This window comes from Pseudoliparis swirei, unplaced genomic scaffold (assembly GCF_029220125.1).
Source record: "Pseudoliparis swirei isolate HS2019 ecotype Mariana Trench unplaced genomic scaffold, NWPU_hadal_v1 hadal_27, whole genome shotgun sequence".
NCBI lineage: Eukaryota > Metazoa > Chordata > Actinopteri > Perciformes > Liparidae > Pseudoliparis > Pseudoliparis swirei.
The window spans coordinates 395136-421531 of record NW_026613263.1 but is presented as its reverse complement, the minus strand read 5'-3'; the positions used below and the strand labels follow the sequence as shown (position 1 = coordinate 421531).

The 26396-nt window shown below is 47.6% G+C and overlaps 3 protein-coding genes across 5 annotated transcripts; 1 reads left to right on the top strand and 2 right to left on the bottom strand.

The window, feature by feature from the left end:
* On the bottom strand, window positions 1–26345 carry LOC130191143 (echinoderm microtubule-associated protein-like 4). Its single transcript, XM_056410809.1, has 18 exons — window positions 25980–26345; window positions 20861–20984; window positions 20494–20643; window positions 18102–18171; window positions 17924–18034; window positions 17243–17338; window positions 17003–17137; window positions 12943–13078; window positions 12600–12748; window positions 12360–12485; window positions 11030–11161; window positions 10739–10806; window positions 9350–9438; window positions 9147–9244; window positions 6227–6314; window positions 4352–4450; window positions 3930–4060; window positions 1–1719 (listed from the first exon to the last, which is right to left on the bottom strand). The coding sequence occupies exons 1-18, from the start codon at window positions 26008–26010 to the stop codon at window positions 1243–1245; spliced, it is 2310 nt and encodes a 769-aa protein (XP_056266784.1). The 5' UTR covers window positions 26011–26345; the 3' UTR covers window positions 1–1242.
* On the bottom strand, window positions 20978–23979 carry LOC130191157 (leucine zipper protein 4-like). The gene has a single exon (XM_056410833.1). It carries the CDS (start codon window positions 22923–22925, stop codon window positions 22305–22307), a length of 621 nt encoding a protein of 206 aa, XP_056266808.1. The 5' UTR covers window positions 22926–23979; the 3' UTR covers window positions 20978–22304.
* LOC130191155 (uncharacterized) lies at window positions 23992–25973 on the top strand. Of its 3 annotated transcripts, XM_056410831.1 has the most exons (3): window positions 23992–24326; window positions 24529–24856; window positions 25067–25973. In XM_056410831.1, exons 1-3 carry the CDS (start codon window positions 24182–24184, stop codon window positions 25503–25505), a joined length of 912 nt encoding a protein of 303 aa, XP_056266806.1. In that variant the 5' UTR covers window positions 23992–24181; the 3' UTR covers window positions 25506–25973. The 3 variants fall into 3 exon arrangements, with proteins under 3 accessions (XP_056266806.1, XP_056266805.1, XP_056266804.1); XM_056410830.1 differs by having other exon boundaries at window positions 23992–24446; window positions 24605–25973; XM_056410829.1 differs by having other exon boundaries at window positions 23992–24856.
* Window positions 26346–26396: the final 51 nt, after the last annotated feature.

Genomic DNA, 26396 nt, shown 5'->3' with positions numbered 1-26396 from the left:
TAACCCCTAACCCTTACCCCCAAACCCTTAACTCCTACCCCCTAACCCAGGGGTCAGGAACCTTTTTGACTGGGAGAGCCATAAAAGCCAAATATTTTTCATTGAGAGCCATATTATATTTTTAACGTATAATTAATTTAATATGTCTTGCTTTTAATGTGACTTCTGGTGCTGCATGATGCTACGGGAGGGTGCAGGTGACTTTTTTGGCTCCGCCCCGATGTGCGCGCACACGCCGGCGTCGGAGCTCTGCGGCGCGTGAGCCGAGAAGTGTTAACGCGACACGTAGAGACAGAAGGACACGCTGCTGTGTAGAGACGATCAATAACAGACGTTTAGTTTCATACAAGAACAAAGACGTCTTGAAGAAAGGGACCTTAAATTACTTCTGCTGTGATCTGGAGCGATAGAGAAAATTACAGGGGGGCGGGCGGAGATTTTTTTTTCGACTAAAAATTGTCTGGGAGCCATATGCCGTCACCGGAAGAGCCATAGATTCCCGACCCCTGCCCTAACCCCTACCCCTTAACCTCTAACCCAGACAAGTAGAAGATGTGACCACGGTGAGCTTTTCAAACTTCACATTTCAGAGTAGCTGTCCAGGTGTGACAGTAACGGCTCCTCTTCCAGTCTTCCCTCAGGAAAATCAGACTCCAGGTGTTTCACACTGTGACATTAGATGAAACTGATGGAAAGTGTATTGAACAGCTGACTGGTGAAAGGAAACATGTGACACTGGAGACACAGGTTGGAGTCCCAACTTCAGGACGCGTATACTTCCAGAGACCCTCATTGGCCGCGCATGCCGAGCCCCTGAAAGAGACCGTTATACCTGGATCACCGACAATTCTTGATTCTATTTTTTCACATTAAGTCGAACTTCAGCAGACGTTGAATGGAGACGTTGGACGTCTGCTGAATGATCTCAGCAGAACATTAAGAACATGACGATTCTCTTCCTGGATGGACATCACACAAGTGTCCGTCACATTGAATGATATCAATATGCATTTCATCTGAGTTATGTATCTATGGTATGAACTCGTACGACACCATGACTATCTACATGCCGAAGCCTCACATACACTAACTAAATGTAAACCTGATTCCAACCGTAAGACTAAGTCTGAACCCGAAATATAAAAGGTCCAACACAAAGTGAGGAACAAACATGTCTTTGTAAAGCGCCCTCACAAGGTATACAACTCAGCCTCGTGCGCACACACACAAGTGTAGCCACATTCACACACCGAGATGCTGCCTGTCTGAGGGGAGGGGGAGGGGGGGCAGCCCCTCATCGCTGGGCGTGACTGTGTCATCACTCGGCTCCAGGCTGTCCTTCAGACTCACCGTGCTATCTGAGGGGGGCGAGGTAGACACAGAATGGGGCGGAGTTAACTCGGATGTAGGCGGGGCTTCCTTTGTAGGGGACATGGAGTCGGGGCAGGGTTCTTGGGTTCCATTGGTTGTCGGAGGAAGGACGTGGTCTTGTGTAGGCGTGGCTACTGCAGGAGAAGGGAGGGTGACGACGGGGTCCCCGCGATGGGGGGCGGAGTTAGAGAGGAGGCCGTCGGTGAGAGAGACCGAAGACTTTTCCACCAAACGCCACTGCATGATGCTGGTGTCCTTCCCCCCAGTCGAGATCAGGTGACTGTCATTATACAGGAAACTGACGTTGGTCACATGACTGCTGTGTGCGCTGTACTTATGGCTGGGAGCCTGGAAACATCACAAACACATTATTGATCGACTGATCAGTTTTCTGTTCTTAAATGTTCTTTGGAGCAGTGAAACAGAGTAATGTATTTTCATTTGAAGTAATTAACCAGTACAACCAGAGCCGAGTGAAACTAGAGCCCAGTGACTTGACTTTATGAACTTCTTTCATGAAAAGATTTGAACTATTAGGGACCAGATTAATAATCTCTTGCCCTTAACCAGTGATCTGTCCTCAAGTGGAATGGCCTTGGAAACCGCTGTATGCCCTGGTGGATATTTAGATGGCTTTTCTTCATCAACCGTGACCAATTATCTTCAATGGTTTCTACTTCGACCACGTCTACCTGTCTCTAGACCCCGTCTACCTGTCTCTTGGACCCCGTCTACCTGTCTCTTGGACCCCATCCCGACGAGGCTGCTTAAAGACGTTTTGCCTTTAATTGGCGGCTCTCTATTAGATATGATCAATGTGTCTCTGCTAACAGGCCACGTACCACACTCCTTCAAGGTGGCTGTTATTAAACCTCTCCTGAAGAAGCCGCTCTGGATCCAGAGGTGTTGGCTAACTACAGACCGATCTCTAACCTCCCCTTCCTCTCCAAGGTCCTGAGAAAGTGGTCGCAAATCAGTTGTGCGACTTTCTACATCATAATAGTTTATTTGAGGAGTTTCAGTCAGGATTTAGAAAACACCACCGAGACATGACAGGGTTAGGACTCCTCTCTGTACTGGTCTTGTTAGACCTTAGTCCTGATAGAGGACTCATCTCTGTACTGGTCTTGTTAGACCTTAGTGCTGATAGAGGACTCATCTCTGTACTGGTCTTGTTAGACCTTAGTGCTGATAGAGGACTCCTCTCTGTACTGGTCTTGTTAGACCTTAGTGCTGATAGAGGACTCCTCTCTGTCCTGGTCTTGTTAGACCTTAGTCCTGATAGAGGACTACTCTCTGTACTGGTCTTGTTAGACCTTAGTCCTGATAGAGGACTCCTCTCTGTACTGGTCTTGTAAGACCTTAGTGCTGATAGAGGACTCATCTCTGTACTGGTCTTGTTAGACCTTAGTGCTGATAGAGGACTCATCTCTGTACTGGTCTTGTTAGACCTTAGTGCTGATAGAGGACTCATCTCTGTACTGGTCTTGTAAGACCTTAGTGCTGATAGAGGACTCATCTCTGTACTGGTCTTGTTAGACCTTAGTCCTGATAGAGGACTCATCTCTGTACTGGTCTTGTTAGACCTTAGTCCTGATAGAGGACTCATCTCTGTACTGGTCTTGTTAGACCTTAGTGCTGATAGAGGACTCATCTCTGTACTGGTCTTGTTAGACCTTAGTGCTGATAGAGGACTCCTCTCTGTACTGGTCTTGTTAGACCTTAGTGCTGATAGAGGACTCCTCTCTGTACTGGTCTTGTTAGACCTTAGTGCTGGGTTAGGGTTACTAACTCTGCTTTCTCCCCGGAGTCCTTTTGACTTCACGTCTCATGGGGTCATCGGACCCTATGAGACGGCATAGATCCTATCTGCCTGATGGATCATCGAGGTCTGGGTCGTGGAATTCCTGCTCCTGACTACGCCACTGTCCTGTTGAGACTCCGCCCACTGTTGAGACTCCGCCCACTCCTCCCCACCGCCATCTGCCTGATGGATCGTGGAGGTCTCCATCGTGGAATATGCCTACTATGAACTATTCATACACTCTGTCACATTCATTGAATGTATTTAAACTCTATTGTTCTGTCCATCCTGGAGAGGGATCCTCCTCTGTTCTCTCCTCAAGGGTTCTGACCTTTTCCCCCTGAAGGGTTATTTGGGAGTTTTTCCTGATCCGATGTGAGGTCAAAGGTCAAAGGTCAGGGATGTCTATGTGTACAGAGTGTAAAGCACTCCGAGACACATTTGTAATTTGTGAAATTGGGCTCTACAAATAAACTGAATTGAAACTAGAGCCCAGTACAACTAGAGCCCAGTTGCTTCCCGGGCGCTTCACCGCAGCCCACTGCTCCTTAATAACTAAGGATGGGTTAAATGCAGAGAACTAATTTCCCCTTGGGGATTAATAAAAGTGTATATTCTATTCTATAACTAGTACAACTGAGTGTAACTGAAAACCTGTAATTACTCTCAGATAATCACGTTTGTGCCTTTTGGACTCTCTACATGCCAGACTTCATGAATTCAATACATGTTGTTAGAATGGTGTGTGTCTCACCTTGGGGGTGGAGCATGGGTAGGCAAACAGGTGAACTTTACAGAAGTCGTCAGCCAGAGCGATCACCTTCCTGTTGTGAGATCTGATCAGAGCGTTGATGTCGGTGCCATCCGAACCCTCCGGCCACACACCTACCACACGCACACATTAACACTAAAACAAGCTAACTCATGGAACGAGTATGGGTAACTGACCCCAACAAGGATACAAAAGGTAAGTCACATGTTTGGATATGCAGCTCTTGTTTCTGTTGAATTATTTATCGCAGAGTTGCAAAAGTTTAAATACATTGTACTATGCCTGCAAATGTAGCAGTGCAGCAGTTGTAGTAGGTATACAGGTGCACTAAATGTAGTGGGAGTACGATGTGTATTAGGTTGACCAGGTGTACAGGTGTTCTAAGTGTCTTCAGGTGTACTTACCGAACACGTGGTATCCCAGGACGCAGGTGTAGGTCGCCCAGTCGATGTCTTTACACTCGGAACGATTTCTGATCAGTTTACAACCGCTTGGAACATCCCCTGAAAACAAACAACTGTGAGTACACAACACAACAACACGATAGTGAGCAGGCATGGTTGGGCTCAGCTGCAGAGGGGAGTGGTTCAGGGAACATCTATTGTTCCTCTGGTCACATCTATTGTTCACCTGGTCACATCTATTGTTCCTCTGGTCACATCTATTGTTCACCTGGTCACATCTATTGTTCCTCTGGTCACATCTATTGTTCACCTGGTCACATCTATTGTTCCTCTGGTCACATCTATCTGGTCACATCTATTGTTCCTCTGGTCACATCTATTGTTCACCTGGTCACATCTATTGTTCACCTAGTCACATCTATTGTTCACCTGGTCACATCTATTGTTCACCTGGTCACATCTATTGTTCATCTGGTCACATCTATTGTTCATCTGTTCACATCTATTGTTCACCTGGTCACATCTATTGTTCACTGGTCACATCTATTGTTCACCTGGTCACATCTATTGTTCACCTGGTCACATCTATTGTTCATCTGGTCACATCTATTGTTCACCTGGTCACATCTATTGTTCACCTGGTCACATCTATTGTTCATCTGGTCACATCTATTGTTCACCTGGTCACATCTATTGTTCACTGGTCACATCTATTGTTCACCTGGTCACATCTATTGTTCACCTGGTCACATCTATTGTTCATCTGGTCACATCTATTGTTCACCTGGTCACATCTATTGTTCACCTGGTCACATCTATTGTTCACTGGTCACATCTATTGTTCACCTGGTCACATCTATTGTTCATCTGGTCACATCTATTGTTCACCTGGTCACATCTATTGTTCACCTGTCACATCTATTGTTCACCTAGTCACATCTATTGTTCACCTGGTCACATCTATTGTTCACCTGGTCACATCTATTGTTCACCTGGTCACATCTATTGTTCACCTGGTCACATCTATTGTTCACCTGGTCACATCTATTGTTCACCTAGTCACATCTATTGTTCATCTAGTCACATCTATTGTTCACCTGTCACATCTATTGTTCATCTGGTCACATGACATCTATTGTTCATATGACATCTATTGTTCATCTGGTCACATCTATTGTTCATCTGGTCACATGCCATCTATTGTTCACCTGGTCACATGACATCTATTGTTCAACACATCTATTGTTCATCTGGTCACATGACATCTATTGTTCATCTGGTCACATGACATCTATTGTTCACCTGGTCACATGACATCTATTGTTCATCTGGTCACATGACATCTATTGTTCATCTGGTCACATGACATCTATTGTTCATCTGGTCACATGACATCTATTGTTCATCTGGTCACATGACATATATTGTTCATCTGGTCACATGACATCTATTGTTCATCTAGTCACATGACATCTATTGTTCACCTGGTCACATGACATCTATTGTTCATCTGGTCACATGACATCTATTGTTCATCTGGTCACATGACATCTATTGTTCATCTGGTCACATGACCTCTATTGTTCATCTGGTCACATGACATCTATGACACCTGTCCATCCTGGAAAGGGATCCTCCTCTGTTGCTCTCCTGAAGGGTTCTTCCCTTTTTCCCCGTGAAGGGTCGTTTAAGAATTGTTCCTGACCCAATGTGAGGTCAAAGGTCAGGGATGTCTATGTGTACAGATTGTAAAGCCCTTTGAGGCAAATTTGTAATTTGTTATATTGGGCTATACAAAATTATATGAATTGAATTGTGCTTGCGGAGACTCACGTAGCAACTGGAGCATGTTACAGAAGGTAACCCAGTACTCACAATAGAGGATCTCGTAGTCTCCAGAGTTGGACATGATGAAGTTGTTGTCAGGTGACCAGTCCAGGTGTGTGATGTAGCTGGAATGGCCCTGTGAAAACATTCAGGTCTCTCATGAAAACAGTCATGAAACACAACTGATTCCGTTTCACCTAGAGTGAATTCTGGTATTTTTACATGACATGTCATTTAGCAGACGCTTTTATCCAAAGCGACTTACCTCAACCAAAAGTACAAACTCAGAACTACAAGAATACAGGAAGTAACATTTCTCCAAGAAAGTCAAACTACAAAAATACCATGAGTAATACCATAAGTAAGTGCCACTGAAGTGCTAATCTGATTTTAATCCAGATATAGTCTGAAAAGGTGTTTTTAGTTTCCGGTGAAGCTGTAGAGACTTCCTGCTGTCCTGATGTCAGTGGGGAGCTCATTCCACCAATCAGGAGCCTAACCCTAACCCTGTTCAATAGGGTTAAGACACCTTCAGTAGAGCTAAGATGTGTTCAATAGGGTTAGGACACCTTCAGGAGGGCTAAAATGTGTTCAATAGGGTTAGGACACCTTCAGTAGAGCTAAGATGTGCTCAATAGGGTTAGGACACCTTCAGTAGAGCTAAGATGTGTTCAATAGGGTTAGGACACCTTCAGTAGAGCTAAGATGTGCTCAATAGGGTTAGGACACCTTCAGGAGGGCTAAGATGTGTTCAATAGGGTTAGGACACCTTCAGGAGGGCTAAGATGTGCTCAATAGGGTTAGGACACCTTCAGGAGGGCTAAGATGTGTTCAATAGGGTTAGGACACCTTCAGGAGGGCTAAGATGTGTTCAATAGGGTTAGGACACCTTCAGTAGAGCTAAGATGTGCTCAATAGGGTTAGGACACCTTCAGGAGGGCTAAGATGTGCTCAATAGGGTTAGGACACCTTCAGGAGGGCTAAGATGTGTTCAATAGGGTTAGGACACCTTCAGGAGGGCTAAGATGTGTTCAATAGGGTTAGGACACCTTCAGTAGAGCTAAGATGTGCTCAATAGGGTTAGGACACCTTCAGGAGGGCTAAGATGTGTTCAATAGGGTTAGGACACCTTCAGTAGAGCTAAGATGTGTTCAATAGGGTTAGGACACCTTCAGGAGGGCTAAGATGTGCTCAATAGGGTTAGGACACCTTCAGGAGGGCTAAGATGTGTTCAATAGGGTTAGGACACCTTCAGTAGAGCTAAGATGTGTTCAATAGGGTTAGGACACCTTCAGTAGAGCTAAGATGTGCTCAATAGGGTTAGGACACCTTCAGGAGGGCTAAGATGTGTTCAATAGGGTTAGGACACCTTCAGGAGGGCTAAGATGTGTTCAATAGGGTTAGGACACCTTCAGGAGGGCTAAGATGTGTTCAATAGGGTTAGGACACCTTCAGGAGGGCTAAGATGTGTTCAATAGGGTTAGGACACCTTCAGGAGGGCTAAGATGTGTTCAATAGGGTTAGGACACCTTCAGTAGAGCTACGATGTGTTCAATAGGGTTAGGACACCTTCAGTAGAGCTACGATGTGTTCAATAGGGTTAGGACACCTTCAGGAGGGCTAAGATGTGTTCAATAGGGTTAGGACACCTTCAGGAGGGCTAAGATGTGTTCAATAGGGTTAGGACACCTTCAGGAGGGCTAAGATGTGCTCAATAGGGTTAGGACACCTTCAGGAGGGCTAAGATGTGTTCAATAGGGTTAGGACACCTTCAGGAGGGCTAAGATGTGTTCAATAGGGTTAGGACACCTTCAGTAGAGCTAAGATGTGTTCAATAGGGTTAGGACACCTTCAGTAGAGCTACGATGTGTTCAATGGGTTAGGACACCTTCAGGAGGGCTAAGATGTGTTCAATAGGGTTAGGACACCTTCAGGAGGGCTAAGATGTGTTCAATAGGGTTAGGACACCTTCAGTAGGGCTAAGATGTGTTCAATAGGGTTAGGACACCTTCAGTAGAGCTACGATGTGTTCAATAGGGTTAGGACACCTTCAGGAGGGCTAAGATGTGTTCAATAGGGTTAGGACACCTTCAGGAGGGCTAAGATGTGTTCAATAGGGTTAGGACACCTTCAGTAGAGCTAAGATGTGTTCAATAGGGTTAGGACACCTTCAGGAGGGCTAAGATGTGTTCAATAGGGTTAGGACACCTTCAGGAGGGCTAAGATGTGTTCAATAGGGTTAGGACACCTTCAGTAGGGCTAAGATGTGTTCAATAGGGTTAGGACACCTTCAGTAGAGCTACGATGTGTTCAATAGGGTTAGGACACCTTCAGTAGAGCTACGATGTGTTCAATAGGGTTAGGACACCTTCAGGAGGGCTAAGATGTGTTCAATAGGGTTAGGACACCTTCAGTAGAGCTACGATGTGTTCAATAGGGTTAGGATACCTTCAGGAGGGCTAAGATGTGCTCAATAGGGTTAGGACACCTTCAGTAGAGCTACGATGTGTTCAATAGGGTTAGGACACCTTCAGTAGAGCTACGATGTGTTCAATAGGGTTAGGACACCTTCAGGAGGGCTAAGATGTGTTCAATAGGGTTAGGACACCTTCAGGAGGGCTAAGATGTGTTCAATAGGGTTAGGACACCTTCAGGAGGGCTAAGATGTGTTCAATAGGGGGCGGGAGTGCTGCAGGGACACGTTCAACAGGGACCAGGGGGTTCGGGCTCAGCCTCTGAGTCGAGCCCAGAGCGGCCGTTGACTTCTTCTGGATAATCAAACATTAAAACCCGACTCTGGGATGACCCATGGAGTCCGAAGGGTTATGGTTCAGTCCCAACACCCACAATGGCCCAAGTCAAGTAAAAGGCCTGCTCCCGAAAGCCCAAACGGGCCCTGTACTCGTAAGAATTAGAACCAACTAACCCAATACAAACAACAACAAAGAACAACAGCAAGCACTCTTACCGTGCACTTCCCGTACCGGCTGTACTTGCGCCCGTTCTCTGAGACGGTGTAGAGGTAAATAAAGTTGTCATGAGACCCAACAGCCAACAGACTGCCATCTACAGACACAGAAAGAGGTGCATTCTGGGTCATGTAGTTCAATCCTTACATAATGTTGTCATGGAAACAGACCAGCTGCTTTTTAAACAGAGGACTTCACCCACCGACAGAGAACCGCATCAACGACAGCTGCTCGTTCCCGTCGGTGTGGATCGCTACCAGGTCGGTGGTCTCCGCATCCAGAACGTACCACCTGAGACAGGGAGACCATTAGCATGAGACGATGGACTATCTAGACCAGCATGAGACGATGGACTATGTAGACCAGCATGAGACGATGGACTATGTAGACCAGCATGAGACGATGGACTATGTAGACCAGCATGAGACGATGGACTATGTAGACCAGCATTAGACGATGGACTATCTAGACCAGCATGAGACGATGGACTATCTAGACCAGCATGAGACGATGGACTATGTAGACCAGCATGAGACGATGGACTATCTAGACCAGCATGAGACGATGGACTATGTAGACCAGCATGAGACGATGGACTATCTAGACCAGCATGAGACGATGGACTATCTAGACCAGCATGAGACGATGGACTATGTAGACCAGCATGAGACGATGGACTATCTAGACCAGCATGAGACGATGGACTATCTAGACCAGCATGAGACGATGGACTATCTAGACCAGCATGAGACGATGGACTATCTAGACCAGCATGAGACGATGGACTATGTAGACCAGCATGAGACGATGGACTATGTAGACCAGCATGAGACGATGGACTATCTAGACCAGCATGAGACGATGGACTATCTAGACCAGCATGAGACGATGGACTATCTAGACCAGCATGAGACGATGGACTATGTAGACCAGCATGAGACGATGGACTATGTAGACCAGCATGAGACGATGGACTATGTAGACCAGCATGAGACAATGGACTATGTAGACCAGCATGAGACGATGGACTATGTAGACCAGCATGAGACGATGGACTATCTAGACCAGCATGAGACGATGGACTATGTAGACCAGCATGAGACGATGGACTATGTAGACCAGCATGAGACGATGGACTATCTAGACCAGCATGAGACGATGGACTATCTAGACCAGCATGAGACGATGGACTATGTAGACCAGCATGAGACGATGGACTATGTAGACCAGCATGAGACGATGGACTATGTAGACCAGCATGAGACGATGGACTATCTAGACCAGCATGAGACGATGGACTATGTAGACCAGCATGAGACGATGGACTATCTAGACCAGCATGAGACGATGGACTATGTAGACCAGCATGAGATGATGGACTATCTAGACCAGCATGAGACGATGGACTATGTAGACCAGCATGAGACGATGGACTATCTAGACCAGCATGAGACGATGGACTATCTAGACCAGCATGAGACGATGGACTATCTAGACCAGCATGAGACGATGGACTATGTAGACCAGCATGAGACGATGGACTATGTAGACCAGCATGAGATTACGGTTCTCTAAACCAACAGGTACTGACTTCCCAGAGTGTGTTCCTATGGTGACCACGGCTCCGCTGGGATGGAAGTCTGCACAGTGTCCATGTTCCTAAAGGAGAGACAGAGCTGTTAATCATCCGTCCTCCATCCACCATCCAACATCCATTCCTCCATCCACCATCCATCTAACATCCATCCATCATCCATCCACCATCCACCATTCATCCGTCCACTATCCAACATCCATCTCTCCATTCACCATCCTCCATCCACCCTCCCACACTCATCCATCCACAATCCAACATCTATCCCTCCGTCCATCGTCCCCTTACCTCTAGCGTGCGGCTCCATTGGAGGCTGTGGTCCACTGAGCTCCAGGCCAAGACCAGCCGGTCCTGAGCACACGTCAGAAACATCCCTCTGGACGGGTGAGAGGCCAAACCCCACAGCTCATCTGTGTGACCCTGAACACATCACAACACACACTGTAGGCCCTGAACACATCACAACATACATTGAAGGCCCTGAACACATCACAACACACACTGAAGGCCCTTAACACATCACAACATACATTGAAGGCCCTGAACACATCTCACACACACGATGAGCGACTACGAAGCCATATTGATCTAATGTGTATTATTTAATTTGTAGGGGAAATGCACATCAATCAACAGTAAAGTGTAAGTAAGCCAGAGAGGCTAATGTCCATCATTAATCTGATTACATGAAAAATAAGATGTTGCGTAGTCCCAAATATCAAGCAATTTGACAACCTGAGGGTTAGGGTTGAATATATTTGAAGTGTGTAGGCCAGTTTGTATATGGTCAAGTACTTTTGTAGATCTCAGCCCTCAACAAGAGCAACAACAGCATCGCCTACAGACAGTGTCCTCAGCAGACGGAGGTCAGCCTCATCAGCCCAGAGGTCATTGTGCAGATAGAGACGGGGGACAGATGTCCTCTGGGGTGCCACAGGGACATTAGTTACCAAGGACTTAACCAAGTCCCCCCCGATTGCAGTAACATGGAGTTTAACACATGCAGTAAATACCTATTGGATCAGCCCGAACCACAAAGCCCTCCCAAGATCGCCAATCAGACCACTCCTCCATCCAGAGACCAAGCCAGACCAAAAGCCCAGGATTAAGATACAGAGTCCCTGAACACATCACGACACAAAGATAGAGACTCTGACTTCACGACATTACTGAGACCCTGAACCCATCATGACACAAAGTAACTTGGATTATTCACGTTTGCCTAAAGCTCAGGCCTGTCGAGGCCTCAAAGAACTGAAGTGGATCAATAGAAATCCCACACTTAGACCTGGAGTCACATGACGAACACCATCATCACCGCATCAGTCTCCTGCTGCACCAGGCACTCGTTCTGAGAGAATACGTTCAGAAACACTAGTTTACTCCTTACGATGACAAACGATGATGGCAACTTCAAAGTTAAGTGACCTTTGGAGACTTTCCTCAACATCGTGGAGTCAGAACTCACTTCCATACGTGCCAGAGTCGTTTCCCATCATGCATTTCATCTGCAGCTTATGGACCGAAACGTTTCCAGCTCTCACGCCTAACATTCACAGCGCATTGGAATTGATCCCGATTCCAATAGCGATGATGGACTTCCGGAATGTGGTCTCACCTGGACCTCCACCTGGAAGCCGTCATTGAAGGTTCCCCTGAGGATGAAGTTACGAGACGTCCCAACCAGAAACTCCTCCCCCTTCCCCTCAGACACTGCTCTGATGGTTCCGTACTGATCCGGCACCTGGAGATAAACATGTGACCTCAGTCAGGTTAGGGCGCGATCACACTGTGGAGCGCCTGTCGGATGTCTAGTCTGTGGTGTGTCTGTGTGTGTGTGTGTGTGTGTGTGTTCGACCTCGATGTCGCGGTCGGCTCTCAGCTCGTGGTCCCACAGGATGACCTTTCGGTCCTTCCCTCCTCCGGTCAGCAGAGTGCCGCTCCTCATCTCACACACACAGAACACACTGCCCTCGTGACCCTTGACCTGCCGACTGATCTGAAACGCTGCGCACACACACGCACGCACACGCACACACACAGGTAAGTCACACCTGTACTCTGCTGGACTCGGTAGAGGGGGGTCCTCAGGTTGTAGTTTGGTTTTGCATCTTGTTCCCTTTTCTTTCTTTGGATTTGAATTGCAGATTACTTTGACATTGTTTTGTAGTATTTTGCGCAGACCAGAGGAAGTCTCTCACCTCTGGGTCCCTTCCCAGTGGGGGTCTCAGCAGAGCTCCTGGTCCAGACCAGCAGGACCCCTCCGGAGTCTCCGGTCAGGATATCTCCAGTACTAAGGAAGGCCAGACACTGAACAAATTTTGGCTTCTCGTATTTCTGAAAAAAGGCCAGGAAACAGGACCAGAGTTAGACCAGGACTAAAGACTGGGACTAGAGAGTTAGACCAGGACTAAAGACTAGAAGTAGAGACCCAGACAAAAAGTACGGAACAGCCTGGTACTGAGTGAAGAACAGAACCAGAACTACAATCAAGGAGGACTAGAGAGTAAGATCAGGACCATAGACCGAGACTGCAGAGTTAGACCAGGATTACAAACCTTAAAAAAGAGTTCGGCCAGAACTACAAACTGTAAAACAGAGATAAACCAGGACTACAGACTGTAAAACAGTTAAACCAGGACTACAGACTGCAAAACAGAGTTAAACCAGGACTACAGACTGTAAAACAGAGTTAAACCAGGACTACAGACTGTAACAGAGTTAAACCAGGACTACAGACTGTAAAACAGAGTTAAACCAGGACTACAGACTGCAAAACAGTTAAACCAGGACTACAGACTGTAAAACAGAGTTAAAACAGGACTACAGACTGTAAAAGAGTTAAACCAGGACTACAAACTGTAAAACAGAGTTAAACCAGGACTACAGACTGCAAAACAGTTAAACCAGGACTACAGACTGTAAAACAGAGTTAAACCAGGACTACAGACTGTAAAACAGAGTTAAACCAGGACTACAGACTGTAAAACAGAGTTAAACCAGGACTACAGACTGTAAAACAGAGTTAAACCAGGACTACAGACTGTAAAACAGAGTTAAACCAGAACTACAGACTGTAAAACAGAGTTAAACCAGGACTACAAACTGTAAAACAGTTAAACCAGGACTACATACTGTAAAACAGAGTTAAACCAGGACTACAGACTGTAAAACAGAGTTAAACCAGGACTACAAACTGTAAAACAGAGTTAAACCAGAACTACAGACTGTAAAACAGAGTTAAACCAGGACTACAGACTGTAAAACAGAGTTAAACCAGGACTACAGACTGTAAAACAGAGTTAAACCAGGACTACAGACTGGAACTACTGGAAAGGACCAAAAAAGAGAAACAGTTTTTAGAAATTCCAAAATAATCGGGGGCTAATTATCCTATGAGCTGTCAGGAAATGCACACATGACTCAAAGCAACTTATTTCACGAGTTTTTTATCCTTTAAACTTCAGATGACTTCATTTCATCAGCCCTAAAGCTACGCGGTTCTTTTCATTCACTGAGTTGGATCAAAGGCTCTGTCCTTGGACCTCTCCCATTGACCTGATTCATGCTTCCTTTGGGCAATATGATCAGAAACACTCCATAAACATTCAATGTTCTGCAGATGATCCTCAATTATATCTGTGATCAACCAGAGGAGACCATCATCATCATCTCTCTGATCAACCAGAGGAGACCCACCACCATCATCATCATCATCATCTCTCTGATCAACCAGAGGAGACCCACCACCATCATCATCATCATCATCTCTCTGGACTTCAAGATGTCTTCAAGACATAAAACACGAGGAGCTGAAACTGAAGTGATTGACTGAGCAGCTCAGAGGTCAGAGGTCAGGTGAAGTGGTTCCTGTAGACCACATCGCCCTGGCACCAACACCCTGTAGAGGACCTCTGTTCTCCTGGATCAGGACTTGACCTTTAAGTCCACGTGAAGAACATCTCAAGGACTCTGATTCATCAACTCCTTATTATCAGGCTGCTCTATAAGTCTCTTAGGTCAACTCCTTATTATCAGGCTGCTCTACAAGTTTCTTAGGTCAACTCCTTATTATCAGGCTGCTCTATAAGTCTCTATAGACAACTCCTTATTAGCAGGCTGCTCTATAAGTCTCTATAGTCAACTCCTTATTATCAGGCTGCTCTATAAGTCTCTATCGTCAACTCCTTATTATCAGGCTGCTCTATAAGTCTCTATAGTCAACTCCTTATGATCAGGCTGCTCTATAAGTCTCTGAGGTCAACTCCTTATGATCAGGCTGCTCTATAAGTCTCTATAGTCAACTCCTTATTATCAGGCTGCTCTATAAGTCTCTTTAGTCAACTCCTTATTATCAGGCTGCTCTATAAGTCTCTTTAGTCAACTCCGTATTATCAAGCTGCTCTATAAGTCTCTATAGTCAACGCCTTATGATCAGGCTGCTCTATTAGTCTCTTAAGTCAACTCCTTATCACCAGGCTGCTCTATAAGTCTCTTAGGTCAACTCCTTATTATCAGGCTGCTCTATAAGTCTCTTTGGTCAACTCCTTATAACCAGGCTGCTCTATAAGTCTCTATAGTCAACTCCTTATTATCAGGCTGCTCTATAAGTCTCTTTGGTCAACTCCTTATAACCAGGCTGCTCTATAAGTCTCTATAGTCAACTCCTTATGATCAGGCTGCTCTATAAGTCTCTTTGGTCAACTCCTAATAACCAGGCTGCTCTATAAGTCTCTATAGTCAACTCCTTATTATCAGGCTGCTCTATAAGTCTCTTAGGTCAACTCCTTATTATCAGGCTGCTCTATAAGTCTCTTTAGTCAACTTGTAGTACCATATTGCCCCACTAGAGAGCTGCTTCAATAGAGGCGGGGCTACTTGTGGTCCCTAGAGTCTAAAGTAGGAGGAGCCAGAGCCTTCAGGTATCAAGCTCCTCCTCTTTTATGAACCAGCTTCACCTTCAGTCCTGGAGTCTCCGCCCCCTCATGGAGACTGAAGACTTTCCTCCTGATGGTCTGATAGTGAGACCTGAACCAGGGTCACCTGGTCCAGACCTAGAGACGCTGCTATAGGCTGAGAGGCTGAGGGGGACGCTTAGGATACACTGAGCTCCTCTCTCCTTATGGACGCTTAGGATACACTGAGCTCCTCTCTCCTTAAGGACGCTTAGGATACACTGAGCTCCTCTCTCCTCTCTCCTTATGGACGCTTAGGATACACTGAGCTCCTCTCTCCTCTCCTCTCTCCTTATGGACGTTTAGGATACACTGAGCTCCTCTCTCCTCTCCTCTCTCCTTATGGACGCTTAGGATACACTGAGCTCCTCTCTCCTCTCCTCTCTCCTTATGGACGTTTAGGATACACTGAGCTCCTCTCCTCTCTCCTTATGGACGTTTAGGATACACTGAGCTCCTCTCTCCTCTCTCCTTATGGACGCTTAGGATACACTGAGCTCCTCTCTCCTCTCTCCTTATGGACGTTTAGGATACACTGAGCTCCTCTCTCCTCTCCTCATGAACGTTTAGGATACACTGAGCACCTATCTCCTCTCCTCTCTCCTTATGGATTAATCTTCATCTCTCCATCACACATTATTAACTCTGCTTCCTCTCCGGAGTCCTTGTGACTTCACGTCTCAGAGGGTCCATTGGACCTGCTGGGTCTGATGTCATGGCCCTGAAGCCCCGCCCACTCCTCCTCTCTACCTCCACCTGATGGATCATGGAGGTCTGGATCGTGGTCCATGACTACTACCAACTATTATACACTCTGTCAGACTCATTGAATGTGTTGTTACTCTGTAAGGATTCCTTCTGGTCACATGACATCTATTGTTCACCTGGTCACATGACATCTATTGTTCATCTGGTCACATGACATCTATTGTTCATCTGGTCACATGACATCGGTTGAGTCTCCTATGTTGCTCTCCTGAAGGGTTCTTCCCTTTTTCCCTGTGAAAGGGTTTTTCAGATGTTTTTCCTGATCTGATATGAGGTCAAAGGTCTCTATGTCGTTAAGTGCTTTGAGTGGTGGGAAGCTATCCAAATCTATTTCCCATATGTGTTTCCTGTCTTTAGAGAGGGAGTTACTGTTATTACATTTTTGATTCATCATTGTGTTTTATTTCATGAAAATTAAATATTGATCATCAATATATAAAAACAAACCTAACATTGTGCCTTGGGAACAGATGAACACAGTGCTGTGGTTCACATGAAGGGAACATTGAATATATGTGTTTAGAAAAAATGTTCTCACCCCAAAGATTCCCTGTTTACGGGCCAGTGAGTTCCCAGACCAGGCCCAGAAGAAGATGTGGGACTTTCCACAGGTAACGATGGTGTTGGGGTCCGTCGGGTGAAACTCCACGGCCAGGACCACCTCGTTGGTGGTCTGGAACACACCAGTTACAACCACTTCACTCAGTGGAAGAACAACTAATATGCATGAATACAATAAATTAATAATACAATAACATCATGTAACGTTCAGGGTCACCTTGATTTCAGCGATCTTGGACTTCTTCTGCCAATCCCACACGGTCAACATGTGGTCGTTGCAGTCGTCGATAACACTCAGGTGTTGACCAGAGTCCTGAGGGAGGAGAACCTTAGTGAGGAACACTCAGCTTTAGAGGAGAACCTTAGAAAGGAACACTCACAGCTTTAGAGGAGAACCTTAGTGAGGAACACTCAGCCTTAGAGGAGAACATTAGTGAGGAACACTCAGCTTTAGAGGAGAACCTTAGAAAGGAACACTCACAGCTTTAGAGGAGAACCTTAGTGAGGAACACTCAGCCTTAGAGGAGAACCTTAGTGAGGAACACTCACAGCTTTAGAGGAGAACCTTAGTGAGGAACACTCAGCCTTAGAGGAGAACCTTAGAGAGGAACACTCACAGCCTTAGAGGAGAACCTTAGTGAGGAACACTCACAGCTTTAGAGGAGAACCTTAGTGAGGAACACTCAGCTTTAGAGGAGAACCTTAGTGAGGAACACTCAGCCTTAGAGGAGAATCTGAGTGAGGAACACTCAGCCTTAGAGGAGAACCTTAGTGAGGAACACTCAGCCTTCGAGGAGAACATTAGTGAGGAACACTCAGCCTTAGAGGAGAACCTTAGTGAGGAACACTCACAGCCAAAGAGGAGAACCTTAGTGAGGAACAGAGGAGGAACACTCACAGCTTTGGAGAACGCCAGCGAGCCGACGCCTCGTTCGAAGGTTCCCAAGCCCACGACCTGCAGCGTGGACAGACTGACGCTGTCCCAGACCCGGACCTGAGGCTGCAGAGCCTGAACACAGAGACCACATCAGTCCACTGGACCCACAGGTCCACAGAGACCCACGGGGTGTCCTCACCCGTCCGTCTTTGTCCACTCCTGCAATCTGTCCTGTAGCAATCCGGATCTTGTCAGGATGGATGGCGAGACTGGGCAGAAAGAACAGCAGATGTATATACACACACACACACACACAGTGGGTACGGAAAGTATTCAGAGACCTTTAAATGTTCACTCTTTGTTTCATTGCAGCCATTAGCTAAAATCTAAAAGTTCATGTTATGTCTCATTAATGCAACTCAGCTGCATCTGGACAGGTAACACAGAAATGTAGAAATGTTTGCAAATGCATTAAAAGAATAAAAGGTGAGTCTCCCATGGTCCCAAGTGTTCGGAGCCTTTGGAGCTCGTACAGCACGAGTCTTCTTGGGGATTGTGGCAGCTGTGGAGGAGGGGCTCGGGGACAGGTGCTGCAAATGGGCCTAATTGGCCCCAGATGTGGGGGGATCTGTCTTTATAAGCCCTCAGTTCTATAAGCTGCAAGGAGATGGAGGCAGTGGAGAGAGCAGGGCTCAGTCTGTGGTAAATAAAGCATGTTCCCAAACAGAACCTCGTTGTAGTCCTTGGTGCATTTGGCCACAGGGATGATGCAACACGTGGTTCACACCTGGATTTGGGGATCCTGCCATTCTTCATCAGTTCCTCTCCAGCTCCGTCAGTATGTTGAATGTTGGTGGCCAGCCATGTTCAGGTCTCTCCAGATGCTCCATTGGGTTCAGGGCTTTGGCTGGGCCAGTCCACCAGGGTCCAGCATTGTTCCCCACCTTCCTAGTTAAATTCATCCTGCTTACACGTTTAATGAACTCTCCTGTCATTCCAGATCCTGTCCTCCTCACCTGATTGTCTCATTCCCTTCACCTGGTCCTCACGCCCTTCTCACCTGCAGCCCCTCCCCTCGTTAGTCCCTCATTCCCTTCACCTGGTCCTCACGCCCTTCTCACCTGCAGCCCCTCCCCTCGTTAGTCCCTCATTCCCTTCACCTGGTCCTCACGCCCTTCTCACCTGCAGCCCCTCCCCTCGTTAGTCCCTCATTCCCTTCACCTGGTCCTCACGCCCTTCTCACCTGCAGCTCCTCCCCTCATTAGTCCCTCATTCCCTTCACCTGGTCCTCACGCCCTTCTCACCTGCAGCTCCTCCCCTCATTAGTCCCTCATTCCCTTCACCTGGTCCTCACGCCCTTCTCACCTGCAGCCCCTCCCCTCGTTAGTCCCTCATCCCCTTCACCTGGTCCTCCCCTCATTAGTCCCTCACTATTTAGCTCCCTCACTTCCACTTGTCCTCTGCCAGATTGTCTTGTGTGTCGTTGCCAAACTCTCCAGTGAATTCCCTGTCCTAGTTCTGCTCTGCCTGTTCTGACCCTGTTTGCCTGTTCACTCGACTTGAGATGTTTGCCTGCCCCTTTTGGATGTGTTGCCCTGTTTGACCCACCTGAAAGATTAAGTAAAGAGCCTCCTCCTGCATTCCTGTGTTTGTCGTGCTTTTGGGTTCCAGTACCTGTAACCATCACAGTTCCCAAGCCACTCCTTTGTTCTTTGAGCTGTGTGCTTAGGGCAATTGTCTTGTTGAAGGTGAACCTTTTGCCCAGTCTGAGGTCCAGAGCCTCTAAAGAGCTTTTCTTCTGGATCTCTCTGGACTTGGCCTTATTTCCCTTTCCTTCATGTCCACCAGGGGTCCTGTCCCTGCAGCTGAAGAAGCCCCATAGCAGGATGCTGCCCCCCATGTCTCACTGTGGGTTGTATTGGGGGGTGAGGAGCAGGGCCTGGTGTCCTCCACACATACCGCTTAGAACGAACGCAACAAGGTACATCCTGGTCTCATCAGACCAGAGGATCTGGTCCCTCAGTCTGGGAGCCTTTCATCTGTCTGATGAGGAGGGGACTCTGTCGGGCCCCTCACCATAGAGCTGGTGGAGCTGCAATGAGACTGTGGAACGTTCTCCATCTGCCTCCTGCATCTCTGGAGCTCAGCCACAGGGTCTCTGGTTCTTCTGGACCTCTCACCAAGGCTCTACTCCCACTATGGCAGAGTTCTAGTGATCCCAGACTTCTTCATGTGAGGATGATGGAGGAACCTGGAGTGCTGCAGACCTTCTGCTGTGTCGGTTCAACACAGCTGGACTCCAATAAAGGAGTAGACCATCTCAAGGAGGACCACAAGACATAGACAGCATGTTCAATATGAGCGTCACAGCAAAGGCTCTGAAGTCGGAGGACCATGCGACTCACTTCTTTTTATAACTTTGCAAACTCCTCTTTCTGTGTTTCCTGTCCAGATGGAGCTGAGTGACAATGAGACATAACATGAACTTCTTTGATTTTAGAACATGAAACCGAGTGACCATTTACAGGTCTGAAGACTTTGCGTACCCACTGTATATACATCCGTACATATAGAGATGGTGTTGTTCTCACCACTTGACGCAGTCGGTGTGACCCAGGTAATGTCTCTGAGTGTGCTCCTCGTAGTTAAACAGAACCACCACAGACGCTATGAAGTAAACCATTTCTCCGGTTGGAAGGAGATCAATATTTGCTCTGCAGTCTCTGCCCCGGTAACCATAGCTGCAGGAAGTCAAGGAAGCACCTGGGAAACACCTGGAGATCTACTGAAGATCTACTAAGGAGTGTAAACTTCACATAAAAACTCTCCTTTTAGCATTCACCTCTAATCTCCTTCTACACATGCAGTCGTTTATTTGAGAACTTCCTCTGACCGTTATCAAGATGAATAGTTCCTAAGTTTACTTCTATCATGCTTCCTGTGTGCAGAGAAGAATACACCCATTCCAGCTTGAGTCTTTCTGAAGGAAGGTCGGTCCGAACATCGTCGTAGTTGTCCACATCTGAAGGGATGAACATGGTAATGGGCCGACCACGCATGAACATCTTGATGTGGTTCCCCTCTGAAACGGAAGAAGCACAAACACATGCAAACGTGTTGGAGAAGAAAGATTCAATGTGGGAATAAATGTAGAATCAAAGCATACAAATAATCCTGCTGCTTTACAGCGGACTGATGTGGCTGGTAAAGAGATGCTGTGTTTCATTGGGTGTCCCTGTGGCCTCTATGTGGTTGTTTCTGTCTCGTTGTGGTCGTCTTTATACTTCTGTAGTTGTCGTTTGTCTTTTTGTTCTCGTGGTTATGGATTCAGACCTGCACCTGAACATATCAAGACCGTCACACAATCAGCCTGAACACCATATCAAGGGTTAGGGGACTAAACTTGTCCGTTTATCTTCAGTCAGTCGGAACGCTGCAGCTCCAGTCCTACTAAGACCAGGAAAGTGGATCACATCAGTCCAGTTCTCAGGTCGCTGCACTGGCTTCCTGTCCAACAAAGAACTGGTCAATGAAGCCCTGAATGGTTTAGGGCCTACACACGTGTGACCTGCTTCTCCCTTATGAACCATCCAGACTCCTTAGGTGGTCTGGGACAGGTCTACTTCCTGGTCCCCAGATTCAGAACTAAACATGGAGAAGCAGCGTTCCACATCTCTGAAACAAGGTCTGTAAAAAGCTGTAGGTCTGCACAGACCCTCAGAGACTCCCAATTCAATTCACTTTATTTGGATAGCCCATTCTCACAAATTTGCCTCAGAGTGCTTTACAATCTGTACATAAAGATATCCCTGGCCTTTGACCTCACATCGGATCAATAAAAACTCCCAAACAACCCTATCACAGCCCTCAGAGACCCCCAGAGACCCTGGTCAGGGTTCAGGATCCAGGATCAGGGTATAACAGATCTGTACCTGCCCTTAGGTAGTATGCTGGCTCGGGGGCTCAAACTATATTCCTAGTTTATTGACCAGTGGGTGTATATTTATTTATTTACTGCTATTATGTTCTGACGGGTGTCCCTCGAGGTCTCCCAATGGAGAACAGGTAAGGCCAGAGTAGCTGGTTTCCTACTAGATGTGGTTCAGGCTGTGGGGGATACAATGTTTTTAATATCCCAATCCACTTCCTTTCCTTTGCAGCCTTTGCCGGTCTGACCACCAGGGGGCCGACTCCAGCCCCATGAGGGCTCATACAGGTTGGTGTTTTGAGACAGTCATGTATACGTGTGGATTTAATCTGGTGACTCAGCTGGTTTTGGTTTGGCCAATGCACAACTTTGCACAGCTCGGCATTCCACCGAGGAGTCTGGCTCGGGGACCTGGTCCCTCAGGGGAGAGTTCACTATGTGATGGTTCTAAAATGTCCTGCATGTTTTTCCTTCTCATGTTTCCTTCCCAGGGAAGAATGTACTAATGTCTTCAAAGTTCTTATTTCTTCTCAAAGCTGCTATGATTTTAAAATTTGCCAACAATGGCACACGGTCCTGGGTCCTCTTGGAGTGGTCCTGGGTCCTCTTGGAGTGGTCCTGGGTCCTCTTCATGTGGCCCTGGGCCCTCTTGAAGTGGCCCTGGGCCCTCTTGATGTGGCCCTGGGCCCTCTTGATGTGGTCCTGGGTCCTCTTGAAGTGGTCCTGGGTCCTCTTGATGTGGTCCTGGGTCCTCTTGATGTGGTCCTGGGTCCTCTTGATGTGGTCCTGGGTCCTCTTGATGTGGTCCTGGGTCCTCTTGAAGTGGTCCTGGGTCCTCTTGATGTGGTCCTGGGTCCTCTTGATGTGGTCCTGGGTCCTCTTGAAGTGGCCCTGGGCCCTCTTGATGTGGCCCTGGGCCCTCTTGATGTGGTCCTGGGTCCTCTTGAAGTGGTCCTGGGTCCTCTTGAAGTGGTCCTGGGTCCTCTTGATGTGGTCCTGGGTCCTCTTGATGTGGTCCTGGGTCCTCTTGATGTGGTCCTGGGTCCTCTTGAAGTGGTCCTGGGTCCTCTTGAAGTGGTCCTGGGTCCTCTTCATGTGGCCCTGGGTCCTCTTGAAGTGGTCCTGGGCCCTCTTGAAGTGGCCCTGGGCCCTCTTGATGTGGTCCTGGGCCCTCTTGAAGTGGTCCTGGGCCCTCTTGAAGTGGTCCTGGGCCCTCTTGAAGTGGCCCTGGGCCCTCTTGATGTGGTCCTGGGTCCTCTTGAAGTGGTCCTGGGCCCTCTTGATGTGGTTCTTGGCCCTTGTGTTAAAGTTCCTGGAGGTCAAGGAGAATGTGGCGGTCAAGGGGTTCCGTACCCTGTTGGTGGTCTCCCTGGGATGGGGTTCTACCTTGCCGGACCTCCCTTTTGATGTTCCAGGGAATGTCCTACTCTAGCCCCGCCCCCTCAACAACCGAGACAGGATCCCTGTCCCTAACTCGGCGTCCTGTGCCCCCGCACCGATCCTGTGGTACCTCGTCCCCCTGAGTGTGTGTTTGGGGTGGGAACTGGATCTGTGTGACGGTGCATGGCGGCTGGTCCCCAGACCACTCTCTCACTTTTCTTTTTTCACCATGAACACCTCCGTATCCAGGAATTCAATGTTCTCTAGTTTTAGATTGAACAGAGATTGACGGACAGTGATTATTGAAGACCGCAATGAAATCGTTGAAAGCAGCTCTGGAATGTTTCCAGATCCCAAAGATATCATCTAAGTATCTTATGTAAAGGCTCGGTAACTGGACGCATTTAGGGAACTCTGTACGTTCCCAGTCCGCCATGTAGATGTTCGCAGAGGCGGGGCAACCTCTTTGCCCATGGCGGTGCCATGAATCTGTAGAAATGTCTCTGAGTTCACCTCAAAGTCATTCTTAGTCAGACCTCATCCTCAAAGCGTGAGGAGGGCCTCATCCGGCCTCGTGGGGTCCGGGTGCCGATTAAAAATGTCCCGTACCGCTTTCAGCCCAAAGCGGGTCTCTGTGTTTGTGTCCAGGACACCGGCATCCACCGAGAAAAGCATTCCACCAGGTGGCACTGTGGGTCGTTTGAATTGGTTAACAAACTCAAAAGTATCTTTGATGTAACGGTTATGCAGTCATGGGGTTAATATAATAATCAATGTACTCGGCTCTCCTGTAGGACTGAGTCCCGCAGTCCGATCAGGTCAGGGTTCAGGATCAGGTCAGGATTCAGGATCAGGTCAGGGTCCAGATCAGGATCAGTCAGGATTCAGGATCAGGTCAGGATTCAGATCAGGATTCAGGATCAGGTCAGGATTCAGGATCAGGTCAGGATTCAGATCAGGTCAGGATTCAGATGAGGATCAGGTCAGGGTTCAGGTCAGGGTCCAGGATCAGGTCAGGGTTCAGATCAGGTCAGGATTCAGATCAGGATCAGGTCAGGATTCAGGTTCAGATCAGGATCAGTCAGGATTCAGGATCAGGTCAGGGTCCAGGATCAGGTCAGGGTCCAGATCAGGTCAGGATTAGGTCAGGATTCAGATCAGGATCAGGTCAGGGTCCAGGATCAGGTCAGGGTCCAGATCAGGTCAGGATTAGGTCAGGATTCAGATCAGGATCAGGTCAGGGTCCGGTCAGGGTCCAGGATCAGGTCAGGGTCCAGGATCAGGATCAGTCAGGGATCAGGTCAGGGTTCAGGATCAGGTCAGGGTCCAGGATCAGGATCAGTCAGGACTCAGGATCAGGTCAGGATTCAGATCAGGTCAGGATTCAGGTTCAGATCAGGATCAGTCAGGATTCAGGATCAGGTCAGGGTCCAGGATCAGGTCAGGGATCAGGTCATGGTTCAGGATCAGGTCAGGTTCCAGGATCAGGATCATTCAGTATTCAGGTCAGGATTCAGATCAGGTCAGGATTCAGGATCAGGTCAGGGTCCAGGATCAGGTCAGGGTTCAGATCAGGTCAGGATTCAGATCAGGATCAGGTCAGGATTCAGGTTCAGATCAGGATTCAGGTCAGGGTCCAGGATCAGGTCAGGGTGATCAGGTCAGGATTCAGATCAGGTCAGGATTAGGTCAGGATTCAGATCAGGATCAGGTCAGGGTCCAGATCAGGTCAGGATCAGGTCAGGATTCAGGATCAGGTCAGGGTCCAGGATCAGGGTTCAGATCAGGATCAGTCAGGGATCAGGTCAGGGTCCAGGATCAGGATCAGTCAGGATTCAGATCAGGTCAGGATTCAGGTCAGGGTCCAGGATCAGGTCAGGGTCCAGGATCAGGTCAGGGTTCAGATCAGGATCAATCAGGATTCAGGATCAGGTCAGGATTCAGATCAGGTCAGGATTCAGGTTCAGATCAGGATCAGGTCAGGGTCCAGGATCAGGTCAGGGTTCAGATCAGGTCAGGATTCAGATCAGGTCAGGATTAGGTCAGGATTCAGATCAGGATCAGGTCAGGGTCCAGATCAAGTCAGGATCAGGTCAGGGTCCAGGATCAGGTCAGGGTTCAGATCAGGATCAGTCAGGATTCAGATCAGGTCAGGATTTAGATCAGGGTCCAGGATCAGGTCAGGATTCAGGATCAGGTCAGGATTCAGATCAGGATCAGGTCAGGGTCCAGGATCAGGTCAGGGTTCAGATCAGGATCAGGTCAAGGTTCAGGATCAGGTCAGGGTTAGGTTGACGTTAACTTGACTAACGACTCACGTGAGTCATGTGACTAACAGCACTAACGATTAGTGTTGAATCATGATTTAAATGAATGAATTAGTACGGAACAGTTTGTTTGACCCGGTCCAATCAGGAGGCGGTGGTGTCTGGACGCATCGGGCCGAGCCAATGAGAGTCCGGACTCCTCCAGACCGGCTGCTGCTGAAGGAGCCACAAGCTTTACGTCTACTGTCAGTCGCTTTGGATCACCAATTGGTCTTTTGCTCATTTCTATCTCATCTGGCAGCGTAACAAAGCGTTTCCACCTTATATGGAGGTAAACAACAGCAGGGGGCGGAGCCACAGACAGGTGTGACGTCACCTGATCAGCGGATGACTGAGGCTGACGAGGTAAGGCAGAGAAAGAGAGAGACAGGGCAGAAACAGGAAGCATATATTCAGCGGCTGTTAGCGTGTTAGCGTGCTCTGAACACTCAGCATAACTTACCAGCTTGGCTGTTTTTCTCTCGGGTTGACATTTTGGCTGGTTTGAGACAAAGACATTGTCACTCAACTTCAAAGACACAAACAACAACAATATGAACAACAACAACACCATGAAGCGGAGCAGGGACAATGAGAAGGTTGAGTCCGTCTCTTTGACTCGGCAGCGAGCTAATGGACGTCTCTTATCTCGTTTGTGTGACATCGTCACCACTAAGAACAATAGAGGCGCCATGACAACCAGGAGTCATTGTTCTCCAGGTGGAGAGAGGACCGAGCTGAAGGTGACCAGATAGAGTCCATGTGGGACAGACAGAAGAACAGTTCAATGTCTCCTGCTGTTCAATGAGTAACAATGAACATGTGTGATGAAATACAAGTTCTTCATTTAGATCTCATGATCAGGAGACAAACCAGCAGG